The sequence below is a fragment of the Stegostoma tigrinum genome, chromosome 12 (genome assembly GCF_030684315.1).
Source record: "Stegostoma tigrinum isolate sSteTig4 chromosome 12, sSteTig4.hap1, whole genome shotgun sequence".
Taxonomy (NCBI): Eukaryota; Metazoa; Chordata; class Chondrichthyes; order Orectolobiformes; family Stegostomatidae; genus Stegostoma; species Stegostoma tigrinum.
Window position 1 is genome coordinate 25,620,036 of NC_081365.1, and position 19,072 is coordinate 25,639,107.

At 40.6% G+C, this 19,072-nt stretch overlaps 1 protein-coding gene across 2 annotated transcripts in view; it reads right to left on the minus strand.

Moving 5' to 3' along the window:
- Nucleotides 1–1,994: 1,994 nt before the first annotated feature.
- epha3 (eph receptor A3) overlaps nucleotides 1,995–19,072 on the minus strand; it is a 242,035-nt gene continuing 224,957 nt past the window's right edge. For both annotated transcript variants that reach the window (XM_059650213.1, XM_059650212.1), the window contains exons 16-17: nucleotides 16,762–16,917; nucleotides 1,995–2,875 (exon numbers count right to left, since the gene is read on the minus strand). In XM_059650213.1, coding sequence (XP_059506196.1) covers nucleotides 2,770–2,875; nucleotides 16,762–16,917 — 262 coding nt within the window. In that variant the 3' untranslated portion in view covers nucleotides 1,995–2,769. The remainder of the gene's footprint in view (nucleotides 2,876–16,761; nucleotides 16,918–19,072) is intronic.

Sequence of the window (19,072 nt, forward strand, 5' to 3'; positions counted from 1 at the left end):
ATTATGGAGCAGGTGGTTCAGGGAGGATCTGAGGAAAATTATCTTCACACAGAAAGTGGTAGAAATATGGAACATGCTGCCTGAGAAAGTGGTGGAAACAGTACTTGGCAACATTTAAGAAACATCTGGATGAGCATATAAAATGCCAGGGCACAGTAATCTATCGCATAATGTAGGTAAATGGAATTAGTCAGCATTGACATGGTGGGCCGAAGGGCTTGTTGCTACGATGTATGACACGATGACTAATGTGATCATATCACATAAAAAACTGAAAACTTCTTTAAGATTTAACATTGACAAGTTACATAGACATAGATGACCGCAATAAGTGTCATAAGGCAATGTTGGTTGAGAGAAGAATACTTTCTAGTACACAGCTTGTTGAAATGTTGTCAGGAGTCTCAAATATTCAGCTGAATAGAAGAGCTCGGTTTCATATCTTGTCTAAAAACAATGCTCTCTCACTGAAGTCCCAGCCTTATTACACATTCCCATCTCCAGTATGAGCCTTGAATTTCCAATTCTCTGACTTAGAGGCAGAAGTGGCACTGAGAACTCTGCTTAAGACCATGAGTCATAACAGCAGAAGTAGACCATTCTGGCCATCGAGTCTGCTCTGCCATTCAAACAAGACTATGGTTACTCTGACAATTCTCAGCACCACTATTTAAGATCACTCTCACTTCCCAAGCTGCCTTCTATTTTTAAAGATTTTTTTAAAAATTCTAATCTTGTGTACCTTCTCACAATTTTTTTTACACAATTATTGACATGCCGCAGTAAATGGTCCATGAAAATACAACATAGTCTTGAACTTACTTGTGGAAATTCCTGCAACAGTCAGTCCCCAGAGATTCAGACATGATCTCTGGAATGTATATATTGCCGATGTTGAGTAAAAGGAGCAATCTGAACTGATACGTGATCTGAATGGCATTCACACTGTTGTCTAGTCAATCCATAAAATTACTTTTCACTGTATATTGGTGAAGAGGCCGGGGAAGAAGAACTGTATATAATAACCAATATCATTTATAAAGGACTGGGTGCACCAACGGCTGATGTTGGGTTCATTACTGAATTTATGACCCAATATTAATATATCAGCTTTATAATATGTGAAGCCATCCCTTTTTTTTGCATGAAGCTGTTGTTGGATGGTATATATGTAAGCACATCTTGCCGAAATAAATAGCCCAAAAAAATGGATATTGATGCCTGTAATTCATGAAAACTTTGCAGAAATTCATGAAAAATTACTGTGAATTTAGAAAGTTTGCACAAAAAAATTTCCCTTCTGAGCAAAACATAATTGCAAAAACAACAACCCAGGGATAGTGCAGTGCCAAAGGTACTCGATAATCTGTGCATGATTTAATTAGAGATGGCACTGTTAGTCTCAGGAGATATTACTGCGTTGCCTGACGAGGATAAAATGTTCTTTTCGAGTTATACATATATTGAAACTTGGATCTAGTCCACATCATGATCCTTTGAGGACTGAGGGACTTTTTTTCTGCTGTGAAATCCATCCCTGTCTTCACCCTGAAGTGACATTCTGTAAAATTCTAATATTGGCTCTAATAGAGCAGTCTGAGAACAATGTGCAGAACACATGGACTCAGTCTGCAATTATGGCACACACGGAAGGAATTGGAAACTTCTAATCTTGTATTATTTTTGGACACAGTACAAAATAAATACTCCCTCAGTCCAAAGAGGATTAATAAAAAGAAGCGCGTAAGTACACAATGAACTTATGTGTATGACCCTATCAATTCAAGCTTAAGAAACTAAACTTTCACAACCATATAGACTACATTTTTCAAATATATGCTTAAACATTTCAGCTGCTAGGTGTGTGTGTCTGTGTATGTGTGCCTGTGTGTGTGTGTGTGTGTGTGTGTGAGAGACAGTAATGTAGACATCACAATACAAGAGCAAAGGCAAGATGTTGTGACAAAAATAGATAAAAAATTTAATGTAGATAATACATATTTCACAAAATTTTCAATACTGTGGGGGAAACATCATTTTTGAAAAATGAATTAACATTTGAATATGTGAAATTGGGATACCTTGTACAGGCTAATGTTTAATGATAATCTGTGCACACTTCAACATGGCAGAACAATAGGAAAAGTTGGGAGGGGTCTTCACTCTGACAGCAAAGTCTAAAATATGATCTATAAATTGTTTAAGACATAATGCCATAAGATAGTCATTAAGCTTTCCATTCACCGCGAGTTATCTAGTGCCAAATTTTATCGGGTTTGTTTTAGGAAATAATTTAATCAGTTTGAAAACTGAAAGCCATACTCAAGCTTGCATCACTTCTGCTGTTCTAACTCATAAATTGACTTACCACTGTCCAAAAATTCATTTATCTTCCTAACTATATTTTTTTTATTTAAAAAACAAAAAAAAAGAAATTCCTTTCTTCCCTGTTACAGATTTTAAACAGGTTTTCTTCTGCTGCCAGCCGTGGAAAGGTTTTGAGATTTTCATTGTTTTACCATCATAAATAATACTTAAACACACCACCTTTTTTTAAATATATAAAAAAGGTAGAAAACAGAGCCATCATTCCTTCTTTTTAAGGCATTTACACTTATAGAGTTTGGAAGTCTTTCATGTGCCACATCGACTGACAAAACTGATTCTCATTCCTGTGTGGCCTCCATTGTATTAATACCGGTCCCCATACCACGACAGTGTCGTTCTCATTGGTTACGTCCCTTGATGCACAAAGACTTGTCTTGAAGTTTACACTGCAACCGGACTGTTCTTGGTGTGTGTTTCCAGTTGCTTAATGCTGCTCACTATCTTCTTCTGATGTCCAGAGAGAGTAACTCCCAGCTTCATTATATCACTAGAAAAGAAGATAACAACAGTTATGATTTTCTTTTGTTTTAAAAAACACTTTGTTCCCTTTACTTTTCAGAAGTACTAAATCCACAGTACAAACAAAGGATTCATGCCTGTCGTTACATACCTTCATTCTACTCAAGGAGAAAAAGGAGTTAATGTTTTGGGAGTGGTAACCCTTCCTCAGAATATCAGATCAGCCATGAGCGTACTGAATGACAGAGCAGGCTTGAGGGGCTGAACGGCCTGTTCCTGTTGCTAAAAATGTTAACTCTTGTGTCTTTCCATTGATCCTCTTCAGCATTCTGTTTTTATTACTGTTTGATGGAATTTTGGTTGGAAGGGAGGAAATCGTATTAGTTTCCAAAGGAGATACGAGAATTTTTATTTATAAACTTCTGTTCTGTGGATAGATTGAAGAAGTTGGGATTGTTTTACTTGGAGAAAATAAGGCTGATATCCGGACAACGTAGATGGGAAAAACCATTGGCCCTAATGAAAGGATTGAGACATGAAAACCATTGGCAAAAGAAGCACACAGCACATGAGAAAACCATTTTTGACAGGGTGCTCTCAGGTAGACAGGGTGGTTAAACAGGCGTTTAGCACGCTTGCCTTCATTGCTCAGACCATTGAGTGTAGGAGTTGGGACGTCGTGTTGAAATTTTACAGGACGTTGATGAGGCCTCTTCTAGAGCACTGTGTCCCATTCTCGTTGCCCTGTTGCAGGTGGGATATTACTAAGCTGGAGAGCGTTCAGAAAAGATTTACCTGGGAATAGAAGGTTTGAATTATGTGGAGAGGCTGTAACAAGTTGAGGTGTGACCTTATTGTGGTTGAGGTTTTTAAAATCATGAGGGGTATAGAAGAGGTGAATAGCATAGCAGGTGTGTTTTCCTAGGGTGGGGGATTTCAAGACTAGGAGCATATTTTTAAAGTGAGAGGAGAAAGATTATACAAGAATATGAGCGGCAAAAGTTGCTTTCACACACAGGATGGTTCACATGTGGAATGAACATCCAGAGAAAGTGGTTGGATGCAAGTACAGGCACAGTTACAACATTTAAAAGATATTTGGGTAAGTACATCAACAGGAAAGGCTTGGAGGGATATGGGCCAGGATTAGGGACTAGTTTAGTTTGGGATTATGGCCAGCATGGACTGGTTAGTCTGAAGAGTCTGTTTCTGTGCTGTATGACTCTTGTAGCAGTTGAGGTATGGCTAGCGCTACCTGAGTGTGTGATGGAGGCTGCTTCACAGGGCTTTCAGAATGGAATTAAACTGCAAGCTGAAAAGTAAGGACGCGCAGGGCCAGAGGGAGAAGATGCGCCCTGTAGGACTAAGTGAATTGCTTATCCTAAAGAGAGAGCTCAGAAGAGCCAGCAGGAGACATGAGAAGTTGTTGGCGGATAGGATGAGGGTAAATCCCAAGGCTTTCTATAGGTATTTAAGGAATAAAAGAATGATGAAAGTAAGATTAGGGCCAATCAAAGATAGTGGTGGTAAGTTGTGTGTGGAGTCAGATGAGATAGGTGAAGCGCTAAATGAATATTTTTCAACAGTATTCACTCCAGAAAACGACAATGCTGTCGAGGAGAATACTGAGATACAGGCTACTAGACTAGGTGGGATTGAGGTTCACAAGGAAGAGGTATTAGAAATCCTGCAGAGGGTGAAGATAGATAAGTCCCCTGGGCCAGACGGAATTTATCCTCAGATCCTCTGGGAAGCCAGGGAGGAGATTGCCGAGCCTTTGGCATTGATCTTTAACTTGTCATTGTCTACAGGAATAGTGCCAAATGACTGGAGGATAGCAAATGTGGTTCCCCTGTTCAAGAAGGGGAGTAGAGACAACCTTGGTAATTATAGACCAATGAGCCTTACCTCAGTTGTTGGTAAAGTGTTGGAAAAGGTTATAAGGGATAGATTTATAATCGTCTAGAAAAGAATAAATTCATTAGGGATAGTCAGCACGGTTTTGTGAAGGGAAGGTCGTGCCTCACAAACCTTATTGAGTTCTTTGAGCAAGTGACCAAACAGGTAGATGAGAGTAAACCGGTTGATGTGGTGTATATGGATATCAGCAAGGCGTTCGATAAGGTTCCCCACAATAGGCTATTATACAAAATGTGGATGAGTGGAATTATGGGAGATATAGCAGTTTGGATCGGAAATTGGCTTGCTGAAAGAAGACAGAGGGTGGTAGTTGATGAGAAATGTTCATCCTGGAGACCAGTTGCTAGTGGTGTACCGCAAGGGTCGGTGTTGGGTCCACTGCTGTTTGTCATTTTTATAAATGACCTGGATGAGGGCGTAGAAGGATGGGTTAGTAAATTTGCAGACGACACTAAGGTCAGTGGAGTTGTGGATAATGACGAAGGATGCTTTAGGTTGCAGAGAGACATAGATAAGCTGCAGAGCTGCCACCCAGGTTGACAGGGCTGTTAAGAAGGCATACAGTGTTTTAGCTTTTATTAATAGAGGGATCGAGTTCCGGAACCAAGAGGTTATGGTGAAGCTGTACAAAACTCTGATGCGGCCGCACTTGGAGTATTGTGTACAGTTCTGGTCACCGCATTATAAGAAGGATGTGGAAGCTTTGGAAAGGGTGCAGAGGAGATTTACTAGGATGTTGCCTGGTATGGAGGGAAGGTCTTACGAGGAAAGGCTGAGGTACTTGAGGCTGTTTTCATTAGAGAGAAGAAGGTTGAGAGGTGACTTAATTGAAACACATAAAATAATCAGAGGGTTAGATAGGGTGGATAGGGAGAGCCTTTTTCCTAGGACGTTGACGGCAAGCACGAGGGGGCATAGCTTTAAATTGAGGGGTGAAAGATATAGGACAGATGTCAGAGGTAGTCTCTTTACTGAGAGAGTAGTAAGGGAGTGGAACGCTTTGCCTGCAACGGTAGTAGATTCGCCAACTTTAGGTACATTTAAGTTGTCATTGGATAAGCATATGGATGTACATGGAATAGTGTAGGTTAGATGGGTTTGATATTGGTATGACAGGTCGGCACAACATCGAGGGCCAAAGGGCCTGTACTGTGCTGTAATGTTCTATTTTCTATGTTCTATATACTTCCAATAGAATTTGCCTTCATTACACAATCATAAACGAATGGTGTTATGGCTTTGATGTCATATTGTATCAACATGAAAGGGGCAATGTAGTTTCAGAGACAGGCAAACTTTCCAATAGCAACCATAACTCTTGAGGCAAACACAACAAAAACAGGAGTCCTGAGTTTTCCACTAGAATGTAGCTTTGTATCTGCTGAAGTTGAGCCTCAGAAATACAGACTTCTTCCCAGACCTTTGCCTTATTGTACTATTCACAGCCTGCCATCTACTGACATAGAAAAGTACATAAGTAAAATCTGAAACCGAGATCTGTTTTATCGCATTTCAGTTTTAATTCTGACCCATTTGAGGAATGGGTGTACTTTTTGATGCTAGAATCCAACAGCAAAAACATGTGGGGACTCCCCTCAGCACTTTGATCTACATGTGATACATGGTAAATACAATGGCAGGATTTCCCACCCTGCAATCAGAGAGTCACAGGTGGGATAACAGAATATTAAGAGGCCTGGATAGACTGGATGTGGAGAAGATGTTTCCACTTGTGGGAGAGACTAGGACCCAAGGGCACAGCCTCAGAGTAAAGGGACGACCATTTAGAACTGAGATGACGAGGAATGTGTTCAGCCAGAGGATGGTGAATCTACGCAACTCATTGCCACAGTGGGCTGTGGAGGTCAAGTCATTGATTGTATTTATGACAGAGATAGATTGGTTCTAGATTACTGAGGGGATCAAGGGTAATAGGGAGAAGGCAGAAGGATGGGGTTGAGAAACACATCAGCCATGTTTGAGTGTCAGAGCAGACTTGATGTGCTAAAGGCCTAACTCAGCTCATATATTTCATTGTTTTATGATCTTATGGATGTGTCCATAACTGCAGTCAGAGAAAGCTCTCAAGAGGCGTAATTGGCTGCTGGCAGCTAAACTACCCCTCAGTCCGGAAGGCAGATAGCTGCTGGCCGTCTGATTGCCCAGCAAATCTATAATTCCAATCATGCTATCAGGAGAAGCAGCCACTGCTGGAATTATAAGCCTTCCCACTAGTACTGTAGACTGGAATTATAAGCCTTCCCACTAGTACTGCAGAGTCCATGGTAGGACAAAAGGGGAAGACGCAGGGGTTGAGGGAAGTGGTACAGGTTGGGATTTTTGGGTGGTTGGGTGTCAGAAGAGTTTCTGATTTCAGGATCAGGTGGGGAGGGAGGCTCCAGGTGATCTGGAGAGTAAGGCTAGTCATAGGAGCATCCACCCTCCTCCGTTTCCCACCTGAGACCCAAGCAGGATGATCTGCCAGGATTCCTCGTTATGCTCAAACTCCACCTACCGGCAACAAAATTGTGGCTATGCAAGCCGCTCTTAAGTGGCCAATTGCAGGTCTCAAACGAGGCAAAAGTGGGCAGGAAGATGTTTCGTCTGCTCTGAAACCTATAGCCAGGTTGGGGTAGCAGGGTGGAGGGAAGGCAAACCACTGAGTTTTGCAGACGGTCCCCTCACCTGCAGACACATTCAGGGGTGACTGTAAAATTGCAGCCAATGTTAAACATTGAGAGATATGGAGAAGTTAACTGCTTCTGACAGCACAGGAGACTCAAACGTTCAAACATTTTAGTTTGGTTGAATGCAAATTGGGATATGATCTGCTTCGTGATGTGTCTGAAAAATGTGGCAATTATTTCCAAGCTGTTACTGCATTGTGCATTCCTGCTCTTTGTAGCTGTACAAAGAATTGATCATCTGCAAAAGAAAGAAGAAACTTGAGTTTTTTGCAGTTGCCTCCAAGAGGTCCATGTGCACACTCCCCACTGGCGTTTGAAAATCATCACTGGAGTCTTATAGCACCATAAGACTCAGACTGTTTCACTTTGGACTGCTGGTTGCTCATTTCATTTTGAGGATCTGAGGCAGTGATTGCTTTATGCTGATGACAACTGCTGGATGGCTTGGGAAATCAAGTCCCAATCCATCTTTTCCTTTATCATAGATACATTGTGGAAAATGAAGATACTGTGGCTGCATGTAAATGCATGTATTTATCATGACAGTACCATTTTCGGTTTTGGGGTGAGGATGCTGGAACCTGATTTTACTCTTACTAAGTGCTCACAATGCTATTTCAAGAGGAGACAATGGATAGCAATCAGAACAAGCCTCTTGGACAAGTTGCATGATACTGAATGAGTCTGTCCACCTGTGACTGAGGTCAGGTAACTCGGAGAAGAGCAGCAAACTGGAGGAATTGTTGCCTGTTTGGCTCAGGAACACATTAAGATATATATCCACCCTGAGCCAATAGCACATGTCTCTGAATGCCCAGTTAATTAAGTCAGTTTCAGACATCTTTGAAATGTGATTAAAGAATCGAATTGAACAGTTCTGTAATATTTACTGGTAGAGTTCAGAATATTTAAGCAAGCCCGTCACCAGAGCAGTTAAAGCAGCTGTCAAGAAATAAACCACTTTTGTGCAATACAGGACAGCATTTCAAATGAAATATCCAATGTAATAAAATGAAAAGGAAGGGGGTGTTAGTTGGTAGAATGGATCAGACATTGAAGTTCCATCTCTGGGGCTCAGGTGGATGAGATGAAAGTCTTCCCTATCTCCTGGTTGTAAGTGACCTGGTCGGAATGAGCTTTGCCCATCTCAAACTCAGTGGGCAGGGACACAACTGTCTCACAATCAGCATTTCAAAGCAATTTTGCTCAGAGGTAGTAGGAACTGCAGATGCTGGGGAATCTGAGGTAACAAGGTGTAGAGGTGGATGAACACAGCAGGCCAAGCAGCATCAGAGGAGCAGGAAGGCTGATATTTTGGGCCTAAACCCATCTTCAGAAAATTTTACTCAGAATGGTTAATGTCCTGCGGGTGGCAACAGGGATGTTCTTTTTAAAGCGGAGGCTTTCGTACACCGTTGTTTCTGTTTTACTAATAGTGTAATTGGATTTTTTTAAAACTGAAAACAAACTCTGCAGTTTCAGCCAGATTGGAAAGGACTGCTTCCTTTTAATATACTGCAGCTTGCAGCAATTGATGAGACCCTGTTGTTCCCCAGTTATAAGCTGGGACAAAAATCAAACTACTCATTCTTGGCTCAAATGGACAAGTTTCCGATTTCCATCTCTGGTTATAATTCTTAATTTCCAACAGCGGTGTTTATTCCTGTTCAGGAGAACATTTGGCACAGCAGTAAGCTCCCAGGACATTTTTTGGAGCTGCTAGCCTTCGATCAGAACTTGTTAGATACAGTAGCAGGCATTTCCTGTTTTGAACATGCTTGGTTAAGACCTTTTTTGTTTTCTTTATGGAATCATCCGTTAAATTGCTTGGCATTCAGAATTTTACTGCCATGAAAAATTGATTGGCAGTGTCTTTCTAACTGAAAGCTGAAAAAGATTTTATGTCCATCTTTGAAACATTTTGTATACTGAGGAAAACGCTTCCTAATCCTTACTGGCTTTACAACAGCAGTCTTGAAACATACACAGCACTTCCTTATTCAAATAAATTCACCACTGAGCAAGAAAAGTTAGTTTCCATTTAAAAAAAAACTCAATGCTATCAGCGAATATTTAATGCTTGTCTAATTCTATTTAATTATTTGACTTAGAAAGAGTCAGCATCTCAGGATATATGTGCATCAGTTTGCATTAATGCAGTTGTCATCTAATGTATACTTCATTAATCCTATTACATGAGTTGCTGCACTAACCCATCTTGAGAAACCATTTTCAAAAGCCTCCAAATGGGAATTAAATCTTGAATTTGCTAAGTCGGTGAACTATTCTTCAGTAATCCAAACAGCCATTTTACTCTGTGAATCCATGAGATTCTCATTCAGTGAAAACACAAAAGCATTATTCTGATGAAGGGTCTAGGCCCGAAACGTCAGCTTTTGTGCTCCTGAGATGCTGCTTGGCCTGCTGTGTTCATCCAGCCTCACATTTTATTATCTTGGATTCTCCAGCATCTGCAGTTCCCATTATCTCTGAGCATTATTTATATTTAAGTTTGTGGTTGTGCACACGTGATTGAAGATAATTGTTTTTTGTTTCTATATGAAGGACCATAATGGCAGGGCTATGGTAAAATGCTAGGAAACAATCCATTCCATGCAACTGAAAGGCATTTGGCCCAGAGTGCTAATTTTAAAATACTAATATTCATTGCTTTAACACATAAATGCGGGTCTTCAGGTTGTTTAAAATGTCAGCTGACAGTAAACAAACCTGCTCATTGGCATTAGATCTCAGCCAAACAACCTTATATGATCATGAATACAGTTACAAAAAGGTAGGGTGAGAATTGCTAACTTTGCAATTCCACAGATCTGATTTTTAACTCTGGCCAGGATTCATGCATGCTGGATTTGAATGGAAGGCCCAAATGAGTTTGTCATGACCTTTACTGCTGTTACAGTTCTGCCTCTGGTCAACAATAAGCCACGGGGAATGGCAAGTGGGGGTTACAGCAATGATAAGGGGATTGGATGTCGAGGGAAGATAGTTTGATTCTCTCTTTTTGGAAATGATCAGAACTTGGTATTTATTTGGCATGAATGTTACCTGCTATGTATCAGTCCAAACCCAAATCTTGTCCAGGTCATTGCTGCATGTTGACTTGTCCTGATTCAGGATCTTAGCAGTCACAAGTGATACTGAACATTTTGCAGTCATCAGTAAACATCAAGTTTTGTCTTTATACTGTTGAGCCTAGAACACGACCCTGAGGAACACCTGTAACAATGTCCTGAGCCTGAGATTTTCTCTTCCAACAATCCAACCATTTAATTTTGTATTAAATATGGCTCCAACTAGTGGAGACTTTTCCCCAGATTCTCACTAACTACAATTTTGCTTGGGCTTCTTAAGCCACACTTGGTCCAAATGCTACCTTGATGTCAAGTGTAGTCACTCTCACTTTGTCTCTTGAGTTTAGATCTTTTGTCCATGTTTGAACCAAAGTTGCACTGACATCAGAGCTGTTGATGGCACCTTTGAGGGAAATGTTTGGGAAAAGGTGCCAACATCTAATTCAATGAAGAAGATGCCAAGGCCTTCTGGCCAGCAGTATATGATCAATAGCCTCCTGCAAATGTTGGCTAAAATCCATTGGCCCATTCCTGTTGATGGTGTGGCCATGCTGTATTATTAATGATGATGGTCCTACAACATACTTGTGGCCCTAATTGTTATTGCAGGACTCAGTTGGATGCAAGCACACTAAGTTCACACTGTCTGCAATCTATTAGAGAAGTAGGCCACAAAGGATATTTTACTTTATCCCTGTGGGGCTGGAAGTTGCCCAGTTATATCACAGGCTCCACAAATGATCCTGTGCCTTAATGTATCCTTCATCTCTTCTCTTCCTTCTCTAAAATAGGACCTTCTTTCAAACTAGTACCAACCTTTTCTGGATACCAACCAGGCCCCTCAACCAGTTATTACTGGGAGCTAATGAATGATTAGGGGCACTGAATGTTCCCCACAAGCCACTAGCCCTATGTTCATAAGGATCAGCCCTCAAAATGAATGGAGGTTGGGCTAATCAAATGCTGTACTAAAGAACATAGCTTCGAAAGCTGTAGTCAGCATTTTGAAGGGTTTTTTTAAATGAATAAAACTATAGGTCTTTAAGCTAAAATTAAGTTACTTGATTTTTATTCGTAGATTATGAAGAAAAGGATGACCGTTCTTTTAAAAAAAATGCTAAGAATATTAAAGACTCAAAAAGAATGTGATAAAATCAGAAAGCACACAGATTGAAAATCCATACATACCACAGCTTTTCTCTATACTACAAACCTTACCACCAAAAACTCCAAAAAGTTTGTCAAACATGACTGCCTTTCCAAAATTCATGTTGACTCGGTCTAGTTTTATTATTTTGTTCTAAATGTCCAGCTATCAAGCTTTTATAGAGTTATAGGGTCATGGAGAGATACAGCACAGAAACAGGCCATTTAGTCCAACTCATCCATACAAACCAGATATCCTAAATAAATCTAGTCCCATTTGCCAGCATTTAGCTCATATCCCTCTAAACCCTTCCTATTCACGTACTCATCCAGATGCCTTTTAAATGTTGTAATTATAACCAGCCTCCACCACTTCGGCCAGTTTATTCCATATATGCACCACTCTCTGCGTGAAAAAATTGCCCCTCAGTCCTTTTTAAGTCTTTCCCCTCTTGCCTTAAACCTATGCCATCTAGTATTGGACACCCCGCCCCGGGGAAACGACCTTGTCTATTTACCCTATCCATGCCCCTCATGATTTTATAAATCTCTACAAGGTCACCTCTCAGCCTCCGATGCTCTGGGGAAAATAGCCCCAGTCTATTCAGCCTTTCCCTTTTGCTGAAACCCTTCAACCCTGGCAACATCCTTGTAAATCTTTTCTGAGCTCCTTCTAGTTTCAAAACGTCCTCCCTATAGCAAGGAGACCAGAAATGCACAGTGTACCAAAAGTGGCTGAACCAATGTCCTGTACAGGCTCAAAATAACCTCCCAACACCTATACTCAACGCACTGGCCAATAAAGTCAAGCATACCAAAAATCTTCTTCACTTTTCTATCCACCTGTGACTCCACTTTCAAAGAATTATAACCTGTACTCCAATGACTTTTTGTTCAGCAACACTCCCCAGGAATTTACCCTTCCCTGAATAGCCTTTCCAAAATGCAGCAGCTCACATTTATCTAAATTAAACTCCATCTGCCACTTCTCAGCTCATTGGCCCATCTGATCAAGATTCCATTGTACTCTGAGGTAACCTTCTTCACTGTCCACTGCACCTCAAATTTTGGTGTCATCTGCAAACGTAATAACCATACCTCCTATGTTCACACCTAAATCATTTATATAAATGACAAAAAGAGTGGACTCTGCACCAATCCTGTTGTACACCACTGGTCACAGGCATCCAGTCTGAAAAGCAACCTTCTGCATTTTATCATAGATTGCAACATTATTCTGACTGCTGACACCAAACCAGCAGGTCCAAAACTTTTCCCACCACCCTCTTTCTCCTTTCTCAAATAGTGGGGTACATTTGTTACATTCCTGCCTGCATAAACCTTTCCAGAATCTTGAGAAACTTCGAAAATAACCACCATTGAACACTGAGATGAAGCTCATCTGAACTGGGGGATTTATTAACCTTCATGCCTATTAACCTTTCATCTACTACTTCTTTCGTGATAACAGTTTTATTCAGTTTTTCAGTTTCTCAGTCCTTTCTTTGTTTAGAATCTCTGGGAGACTCACATCTTAGCACATTAAAGGTCTGTGAAGACATACATAAAATAATTGTTACGTTTCTCCTCCACCACCCCATTCTCTAGTATAAACCTCTTGTTCCGACATGCATTTAACCTAAATAATCTTTTCCTTTTTACGTCCTTAAAGAATCTTATCGAGTTTGGCTCTCTGTTCCACACCACTTTGTTCTCATATTCTTTTTCTGTTTCTTGATCAGTTACTTGGTCCTCCTCTGCTATGTTCTAAATTACTCCTAGTCCTCAGATTTATCATTTTCCCTGGCATTCTTATAAAACACTTCCATTGATTTAATGAAGTTTTTAACTTTTTCAGTGAACGGTAGCATATGTATCACTGAGTGTTTGTGCCTAGAGGACGATGTAATCTGCTGTGGATCATGCAGTATATCCTCATATATAGTCATTGCCTGTCTGGGACAGACAAAACTTTCATTGTGCTTCCTAATCAACCATAGCCCACCTGCCCCTCATACCTTTATAAACTTCCTTTGTTCAGTTTTAAGACCCTAGTTTCACCATGAATCATACTTTGTTCAAACTTAATGAGAAATTTTATCATATTACAGTCACTATTTCCCAAGGTCGTCTTTAGAACAAGGTTATTAATTATTCCTTTCTCATTACTCAGTACTAAATCCAAGATATCCTGATGCCCAGTTAGCTTCATAATGTACTACTCCAGAAACCCATCTGGTATACACTCAAGGAATTTATCCTTCATAGAATTAGTTCTGGTTTGGTTAGTCTAACCTATGTAAATTGAAATCTCCTCAGATAACTGTATTACTCACATTACAAAGTCTGTAATTGCCTGATTTATACCATGTTTAACATTACCACTACAATTTGGTTATCTATAAATAATTCCAATCAATATTTGCTGCCCTTTGCTGTTTCTTGGCTCCTCCCAAACTGATTTTTTAATTTCATTTGTAGGATGTGGGCGTCACTGGCTGGCCAGAACTTATTGCCCATCCCTAGTTGCCCTTGAGAAGGTGGTAGTGAGTTGCCTTCTTGAGCCACTGCAGTCCACCTGGTGATGATGGACAATAACATCTTTCACTTTGGTAACATCTTTCTGAACTCTGGCTACATCTTTCATAACTTGCCTTGTCAAGATCTTCATGGTGGAAGTCTGACACTTAGCACCAAGTCTCTCCTTGTTCTGACCTCTTACTTCTGTGGAAACATCTCATCCGTGAACATCTAAACCGTTCCATTCCTTATGTAAGAGCACAGAAACGCAGGATCAGAGGTAGGCCTTTCAGTCCATTAAGTTTATTTCCCAACTCAATGACATCATGATCCAATCATAACAGTACTTTTCTGCCTTATCCACATAGCACTTCACTCAATCCATGTCTCAATCAATAACTCTGTTCTCAACCACCCTCCCATGATCTTGTATTGAGGTATCCTCACCACTTTCCTATCACAGCTTCAGCACTGCATATCTTCTCAACATCTAATTCATCAGGTTCTTCCACCTCTCAATTCTCTACATTTTATCCTTCAAATCCCTTCCTCAATCTAATACGCATATTTCCAGTCACCCCAAGACCTTGCCATTTTACTTTGTCCTGCTAGACCCATTGATTCAATGACAGATAAGACCATCTCTGATAACTTCTTTTATCATTGTCCACCATGTCTCCCATCTGTACCCCCAACTTTACTTTTCCTAAATCAGCCACTGGAAGGGAAAAACATCTCAAGTTACCAACAACTGCACTTTCAAAATGCCAACTATCTATGCTTTGATCCTTGGCTCACCTTGACTTTTATGCTCAATCACATGCTTGACTCCAACTTTGATGTTCAAGTCCATAATTCTCTTTTACACTGGCAGCTCACGGAGTCATAGAGATATACAACATGGAAACAGACCCTTCGATCCAACTTGTCTATGCCTATCAGATATCCTATATAAATCTAGTCCCACTTACCAGAATTTGACACATAGCCCTCTAAATGCTTCCTATTCATATACACATCCAGATGTGTTTTAAATGTTGTAATTATACCAGCCTCCCCTACTTTATCAGCCAACTCATTTCATACACGTACCATTCTCTAAGTGAAAATGTTTCCCCTTAGGTTCCCTTTATATCTTTCCCTCTCACCTTAAACCTATGCCCTCTTGTTTTGGACTCCACCACCCCAGCGAAAAAGCCTTGCCTATATACCCTATCCATGCACCTTTTATTTTATAAACCTCTATAAGGTCACCCATCAGACTCCAATGCTCTAGGGAGAATAGCCCAGCCTAATCACCCTCTCCCTACAGCTCAAACTCTCCAATCCTGGCAATGTCCTCATAAATTCTTTCCTAACCCCTTCTAGTTTCACAACATCCTTCCTACAGCAGGGAGGCCAGAATTGCATGCTATACTCCAAAAGTGGCCGAACCAATGTCCTATATAGCCACAACATGACCTCCCAACTCTTTTACTCAATACACTATCCAGTAAAGGCAAGCATACCAAATGCCTTCTTTACTCTCCTATCTGTCTGTGACTCCACTTTCAAGGAACTATGGACCTCTCCTCCAAGGTCTCTTTGTTCAGCAACACTCCCCAGGACCTTGCCGTTAAGTGCACAAGTCCTACCCTGATTTGCCTTTCCAAAATGCAGGACTCCACATTTATCCAAATTAAACACCACACGTCACTCCTCGGCCCATTGGCCCATCTAATTAATATCCAGTTGTCCTCTGAGGTAATCTTTTTTGCTGTCCCCTAAAACTCCAAGTTTGGTGTCATCTGCAAACTTACTAACCATAACTCCTACGTTCACATCCAAATCATTTTTATAAATGACAAAAGCAGTGGGCCCAGCACCAATCCTTATGGCACACTGCTGGTCACCGCTCATATTTCCATTCCCTAAAATTCAAGGAGAGTTGGGGATTATAAGATCAATTGTGATGTCCTAGTATGGAGAGCAGACTCAATGGAATAAATGGCCGAGCCGTGCTCCTACGTCTTTTGGAACACAGACCTGACTGGAGACCTCCTCGAGCTCTGATTTGGACTAAACTGTTGATCATCTAAATCACAACCGCAGTCAATTTGCTTCTCTTCTAATCATCAAACAAACACAAAATGCTTCTTCACGTGTACCCTTGCTCTGCCTCATTCAGTTAATTAATCTGCTGAATGATCACAAAACCTGAGAGGCTTTTATTTCTTAAGAAAATTAAAGCACATGAGCAAAGTAAGTCATTAATTGACTTCAATTCTTTCCAGCGATGCTCAACCTAAAGCATTGGATGTTGATTTGCCTCTGATGTAGTATTTCATTCAGGTCAGATAGAAAACCTCAATGGTGAAATAAGATTTAATTACTGTGGTGTTAGGGTTACACAAAGCTTGCAAATCTAATGCTAATATGACTTCAGCAGTTGGATGACTGTATTCTACTGTATTGTCACTTGTGGACCTTGACATGTATCCTTAACGTTTGCTTAACTTCCTCAAAATGTTGTAATGCCTCTGGAAAAGGTTTTTAAAAAATTGTCTTACTCCGAGGCCAATTTTGCCACCATATCGCAGGAACTGTATCCTGCTCCCGTGAAGCTATCCTTGTATTGTCCCATCCTGACACCGTCAAGCCAGTCACCGACGGAGCGGAAAGCTGTAACGTCTGTGTTGCTCCGATCAAGCAGCAGATTTGATGGCCTAATTGGAAGGAAATCAGGAAGGCAGGAATAAGTACAGAGCATTATACATGAAAATAACAACTAACAACAGCAGGGACTTCCAGGCTACATGCAGGTTTTAAACGCGGACATGGAATGTGTCTGTCACTCTGCCTTCATCTGTTCATGCTGTTAGATTATGGCTTGACAGACCATTATGTAATCACCAGACCTGAAACAAGCCAAATAACCTATGCTCTACTGAAGAAAAGAATCTAAATGAGAACATTAACAGTACCTCAGGACTACACAGATTTCAAAAGAAAATATGTTCCATTTATTGCCTTGTAACTGCAACATGCAAGAAGATAGTCTGAGCGCTGTCCATGGACTTATGTTTCGCCTGCAGCTGTCTGCTGCGTATAGCAAATAACAGTGTGAAAATCAAGCAGAGTGGTATCTCCCATCACTCAACCACCAGCACTTTTGTTGTCAACTGGATCCCTTGACTCTTAGCGCATTGTAAGTATGAGAACCTGCTTGTCAACTTGATAAGCCCAATCGACCTGTCCAACTGAGACTGGAATTTGAGGCTGGAGCTGATTGATGTGAACCTGTTTACCTGGGGTCAGATGATTGTGGAGGTAAAATGTACACAGCAGTATGTTTCCTCCAATCTTTCAATGGGTTGCAGTGCTAATTTGCTCTTTTAAGCAGCGAGTGGGAAAGCAGGGTCTGACTTTAAAATGTTTCACAGGGAGCCTTAGTTATGTCGTTACAGCCTGGATAATGAAGCCAATTTGGCTTCTTCACCAGGCCAAAGGCAGCAAGTGGATTGGAGTTCAGCAGAGGCCTATAGGAAAATGACATTTTTTATTTCTTCTTCCCTCATGATCCAAAGGAGCAGAGGTGTTTTTCCATGCATCACAAGGAGATGAGGTAATGAGGAGATCTCGGGTGTCACCTGCCCATGACGTCCTTTAGCCTCACCAATTTTACCTGAATGCAAGAAACCATCCTCACTGACTCTTGCTGCTCAAAATTTGGCTCCCACTCACCAACTAGACAGTAAATATTTTAAATGAATGGGAGATTGACCAGGTCCTGTGTAGTGAAGGTGTCAGAGTTAAAATCGCTCCTGTAGAGGGATGGACGGTCAAGCATTCACTTCAGCTATCACTCAAATGATTCCTGCTGGATGTTAACGTCCATTCTTAGGCCTCCTTCTTTGCAGCAATTACGGGTTTTGTATGACTTAGTAGTCAACTAAGCGTTACCAGATGGCATATTCTATATGCTAAAAAAAGTCATAGACATTTTGTTTTAATGGAAATTATTAAAAAGCAATGCCCCGGGAAAATATAATTTCAAATTATTTCACCACAGATCAAAGGCTTGTCAATGGTTGCAGGTAAATTGAGACATAACTTTTGATGGAAGAAATGTATTCCTTTTATTCTGATCCAATGCAAAATCAGACATGATAAAGATGATAGGATGTGAGTGTCTACTAAATTGGGCTTTAGGTTTTGAAACTCACTGACTATTTCATAACATGTATTAGTTAACAAGAAAGTAATTTATTCTTATGACTGCACCTCACATTTTTGTTCATGTAGCTTGACTGACAAGCTGCATTCTAATGGCTAAACCTTATACACATAATGTACTCCGTTGTCTTGTTGCTAAAGTAGAGCTGTGTACAATATGGACTATCCCTTCAAGGTCTCAATAATTTTGGGAATCAACACACATGCAATAATTGCAGATTACTATAACGAAGGACATTTGCAGAATGATAGCTCTTGTAACTGCCTGATACCTCGTCATTTTGCAGGAGTGCCTCAACAAAAGTCAATTAACCTATTTGACCTAAGCAAGTACCAGCTGCCTATCTTTCACCTCCTACTTACTGACATTCTGAGGTGTGAAATCGGAAGAGTGACAGATGCACCAAAAACTTTTACAAGGACTATCAATTCTTCCCACTGTCTTTCAGCTGTTCACTTGGCAGCACTTTTACCTTCATCAGAAGGTTGTTCACTGAAGTCATACTGGGGCTGATTTTAAATTTGTACAAGTGAAAGATTTTTAAGTGAGTTATAATCTCGCTGCAAAATTTGAGTGGAAAAATTCAAGACTGACATTCCAGCACAGCAGTAAGTAACACTGCATTATCAGAGGCACTGTCCATT